Raw genomic sequence first — 5,040 nt, forward strand, 5'->3', positions numbered from 1 at the left:
TCATGTTCGTGTTCGAGCGATCACGAACAGCTCGATGTTCGTTCGAGTTCGATCGAATGCGAACATGTTCGCCCATCTCTAAGACGAACGTCCACAACTGCTTTTACAAAGTGGCGAATGTCGAAGTGTGACGCTCGGATTTGGAGGGGGGTGGGTTCGGCCTCATGGCCGGACCCGCCCCGAACTTTGGGGAGTCGCGGACGCGTGGCTTGCCATTTTTAAATTCAAATCCGGTCGTTTTTACCGCCCGTGCGGCGGCGCGCCGGCCGGCGTTGCCGGGCAGCAGACGATGCGGTCAGCTGAGCGGCTCGACGAATGGGAGCGGAGGGAGTGCAAGAGAGAGGGATCGAACCGGCGCGAGCCGCGCGGTGCCTCGCTCACTTGGCCATAGGGCTGGAAAATTGTTTTTTTGAAATCGATTAATCGTTAATCGTCGCCAAAACGACAAAAACCGATTAACTGACTCGATGTAATCGATCAAATGAACTAATCGGCCGGTTAATCGCTTTTTGAAAGATGCAAACTGATAGGCCAAGTTGGCCAGCGGTCAGCGGAGAGAGAGAGGTTCGTGCAGCGGATCCAGACCCGTGCACGTTGTTTTCCTTGAATGAGACACTTGTTTTGTTTTTTTACCATCCGTTCATTACTGGCACATGGTGCTCGGTGAGCTAAGATTCAACAGCAGCTCGATCCGAATTTGCCGTGTGACGTCTGTGCTAACGGTAACTCTTCATTCCAAGGTCTTTGTAGACTACCATCTTCGACGGCGTGTTTTGTGTTTTCTTTGCACTCTTGTGTCGGCGCTGTACGCTATAAATTATCTAGCTTGCCTAGCTTCTTGTAACCCCGGTGTTCTTTTGTCTTCTCTTGAAATTCTATATTTTTTTGGTTTTGTCTTTTGACCGCGGCTTGGCTCCGCGGGCGGTTCCATTAGTTTATAATATTTTTCTGTTGCGCTTGTTTTTGCTCGTGTCGTGTGGGAGGTCCTAGAAGTGTACCGAGGCCCTTGCACGTCGTAGATCGGGGCGTGCCCGGCGAGCTTCCTCTCCCTCCCCGCTTCACTTTGGCTGTCTCTTCTTTGGGAATTTAGCGCTATTTGAATTTTTGTCCAATTGACCGTCCGCGGGTCGGTCGGGTGGTCTACCCTTCCGGCACGAACACTAGATGTAGAGTGGGTTGCCTATACAGCAGGCGCTTATTTGCCACTCTGGACTTCGGTGTCCTTACTCTGTATATGTATTGGCTCTAGGAGCCGAATTTTTTAGTGGGTTAGCACGATATGTATGTTCTGATAACATTATTCTTCTCCTCATGACCAGAGGCTAAATTTTTATCGCCTTTTATGTTATCAATGTCTTGTCTTTTTGATCAATAAATGATGTGCTCCAATCGTGATAATATTTTGTGAGGTTTTACACCTCTGGCGCCCTTTAAAAATAAACAAAGTACTCATGGCACTCTGCCATATTTTCGGGAAAGATTGAGCTGTCGGCTGTCATAGTAGCCAAGCACTCTTGTCGAAAGTGCACGTTACAGAAGAACACTGTGATAAAGAGGCGAATGTCCAAATTACTACCCAACGATCTGTTATGCTAATGCTTGAAAATCTTTTGCAGGTATAAGACAATTGTGCTGTACATCTTCCCTATATGTTGAGTATGATGCCCTCTGATTCACATTGTTTATTAGTAAACAGTCCCACAAAAAAGTTGCAGTGTGGTGTTCTTTGATATTTTTGCTATCCCCTATTTTCCGGGTCCCCAACTGTGGTCTGCAGGTGTACACATGATGCAGGCTTCCCAGTATTCCTGAGTTTTCCTTCCCTGGTCATCTCGAGGTTTTCTTGGTTTCCTTACGTTTTATTCGGTCTTCCTGAGTTTTCTTTGCTTTTCTCAAGGAATTTCAAGGCTTCATGAGGTTTTCTTCGATTTTCCCTTGGGTTTCCTGGGTATACTCTTGGTCCGCCTTGATATTATCTTGGTCTTCCTGGCTTTCAATTGCCAATTTTTTCCTGGTCTTCCCACAACTTTTCTCGTCTTCCTAGAATTTTTCTGGTCTTCTGACGAAGTTCTTGGTCTCCCCCCGATTAATGCGGTCTTCCCGGATATTTTTCGGTCTTCCCTCAATGATTCTGGTCTTCCGGAAACTTTTGGGGTTTCTATACATTTTTGAGGTCAAAATGAGCTTGATCTTTCCTGTATTTTTCAGTCTTCTTTGGTTTTCTTTGGTCTTCTGTTGGTCTTCCTGGGTTTTCCTGGTGTCTGAGCTGCCAGTGTACACGCTCGAACCTAGTTTGGGACCCCTCATATTTTCCCCTATCCCCTAATGCAACATGGTCAAGAATGGACATTCGCCTATTTGTCAAATTTTATTAGGACATTCGCCATTTAGACCAATTGACATATGGACATTCGCCCCTTTGTCAAATTGTTTGATCATTTGTTGAAAATACTATGGACATTGGTCTTTTTATGCTATGTGAGTAACCCTGGAACTATGATAGATATGAATGTGTCGTTTGGTTCTACATATGAAGAATAAAATTATGACACTAAAACCTCAAATTATCAAAAATGTGGATATTCGTCCCTTTCTCAAAATTTGCCCGACTGTCGGGGCCTAATCTCTCTAAAATTAGGGAAACGAAACTTAGATATTTAGGACAAGTTTTCTTTCAACGTTTTCATTTGTCAGATTCTTATTATGTAAGAAAAATGTTAACAATTCTTGTTAATTGCGAAACGAACCCACGGTTAAAAAAAAAGTCGCCCTCTTGTTGTAACGAATGTTGTTGATGCGTCTTTTTGCGTGATATCTTTGTGTACTAGCTTATAGATCAATACTTTTATAATTAAACACAATTTTTGACGTGGGCGCTGGGCAGCGCACGCGAGGAGTCGACTAGAGAGCAAGGTGTCTATTGTTGCTCTGGTATGTGGGTGTGGAGCTGCGCAACAGGTGGTAATCATTAATCAGCTGAACCATGACGCTCCTCCCTGATGTCTGGCAGGAACGGGTTCCTTTAAAAAAAAAAAAAAAAAAAAAACCTTTTGAGTGGAAGTAGATGATCTAGACCACCTCCAACCCAAAGGAGGGTTTGATTCGCAGCTAAATGTGTGGTTTTAATTTTACTTTCTTTACAGTCTCTCGATGTGAAGACTTTTTTCCAGCTGAATGATCTATATGGTCATTTTCCCATATTTTTTGTCAAAAAAATTACCTCTAGGGCCGGAACGGTAAAAGTTGGAGGAGAACGGCTTCTACTTGTGCATGTCACCCTTTAGGAACGCATAAAAAGAAATACTTTTGTAAAATATTTCTTGGGACCTGTCGTTTTTGATTTTTTTAAAGTCAATTTTTGAACAGAATCCTTATCTTTGCACTCGCTTGGTCTTTTTAGGATAAAATACGACCCTGAAATACCACGATCGCTCACTTTCTATCTTGCATACAGTCAAACAGACAAACATACAGAACGAACCCTTTTTTGGACGGTGGAGTAATGGGCTTCGCTAATCGCTGAGCCTATAAGGTTTCATATATCTTTACTCAGAATTTCGTTTTCTCCCTGTTAAGGGTCCATGGGATGTGTGGATTGAGCGATTCAGCATGTGCAGTGACGATGACAAACGGGTGCAGATGAAGTTTTCACACTACAATCCTAACAAAAAGTTTGAACCGCAAGTGTGGACTGGCCTCATGAATGTCACGCACGAGTTTACTGACGACTGGTGGGTAAGTGCATCAGGACTAGTTGAGCCGAGGGGTGAGTAATGTACAGCACTATGCGGCGTGTAGTTTTTGTAGGGTGACGATTTTCCTAAACCCTTAAAATCACGGGTCTGCACTGTAAAAAGCTTACGAACTAAATACTTTGCAACGTTACGAACAATTTTCGATCTTTGTATCGCGAAGAAATTGTTCGTATTGCAAAGCGATTGTTTGCAAGGCTGGTCTTACGAACAATCGGATTGCACTACGAACTATTTGTTTGTATTACAACGCTTCAAAATCCTTCGTAAGACACGAACGTTTTGGTTTGCATTACGAACCTATTGTTAGTAAGCAATTTACAGTGTGCCCTCTTAAGCCGCTTTTTGGACTTGGTGAGCTTTCGTAGGACCTCAAAAACGTCTCTCATACACAAAAATTGCAACAAGACACCGGGAATGGCTTTAGGATACCCGAAAACCCCCACGTACCTATTTTTAGTGCGAACGTTATGGGCGACATTACGATGTCGCTGACGGTGACCCTGGATGTGCAAATGGACAAAAGAAATTACTTTTATAGACCCATCAATTATTCGGTACGAGCTTCGGTGCCAATCCGTGTGCTGTAGCCTTTTGACCCTAAATTTCCGTTTTCGCCCCAGTGTGCAACGCGGTGCGACGTCTCTGAGACATTGTGTAACTCCTATTTTGTGTTCTATGGCAGTCGTTCGTATAGACGTATGGGGGAGGAGGTGGGGAGGTTGGTGATCATAAAAAAGTGCAGTTTCGTTCCAAAGCATCTCCTGTTCGTCTCCAATGTGCTGGAGCCACCACTTCGGTTGAGCATGACGTCTTTTTCGGAGCTCTACTAGAGCTCGCCAAGACAAGAATTTCGAACAATTTCACCAGAGGTAGGAGCAGGATCGATCTAATGGGGTCAAAACTAATTTCCGATGCTTTCTGCACTTCTCTGTTGATTTAGTAAGCAGCCCATTTTGGAAATATGGCAACAGTGCAGACTCAATTGTCCTACCTAGTTCCAAAGTCCACGTTTAAAGTTACTTTCGCCTAGGGTTTTAAGTCCGGTAATTTTACATGTAAAATTGCATGTAATTTACGGTAAAATACCGGGTAATTTATTATTTTTTACTTACATCGGTAAAATTGAATTGATTGGTTTCCCGAGGCATAGGTTTGTTTCTACTAGTAGAGGTTTAGTCGTTTGTGTCTTAAGGACAACGCTTTTACTTTGAAGAAAACATGTTTTTATTAATTATAAGAAAGTCAAAGTAGCTAAATTTAAAGCTTAAAATGGCACCAAAACCAA

The 5,040-nt window shown here is 43.2% G+C and overlaps 1 protein-coding gene across 1 annotated transcript in view; it reads left to right on the top strand.

Moving 5' to 3' along the window:
• Positions 1-5,040, top strand: part of LOC113211198 (uncharacterized) — a 21,458-nt gene that overhangs the window by 4,695 nt on the left and 11,723 nt on the right. The window contains exon 2 of the mRNA XM_052272271.1: positions 3,577-3,735. Within this exon, the coding sequence (XP_052128231.1) occupies positions 3,577-3,735 (159 nt within the window). The remainder of the gene's footprint in view (positions 1-3,576; positions 3,736-5,040) is intronic.

This window comes from Frankliniella occidentalis, unplaced genomic scaffold (assembly GCF_000697945.3).
Source record: "Frankliniella occidentalis isolate FOCC.00 unplaced genomic scaffold, Focc_3.1 Scaffold197, whole genome shotgun sequence".
NCBI lineage: Eukaryota > Metazoa > Arthropoda > Insecta > Thysanoptera > Thripidae > Frankliniella > Frankliniella occidentalis.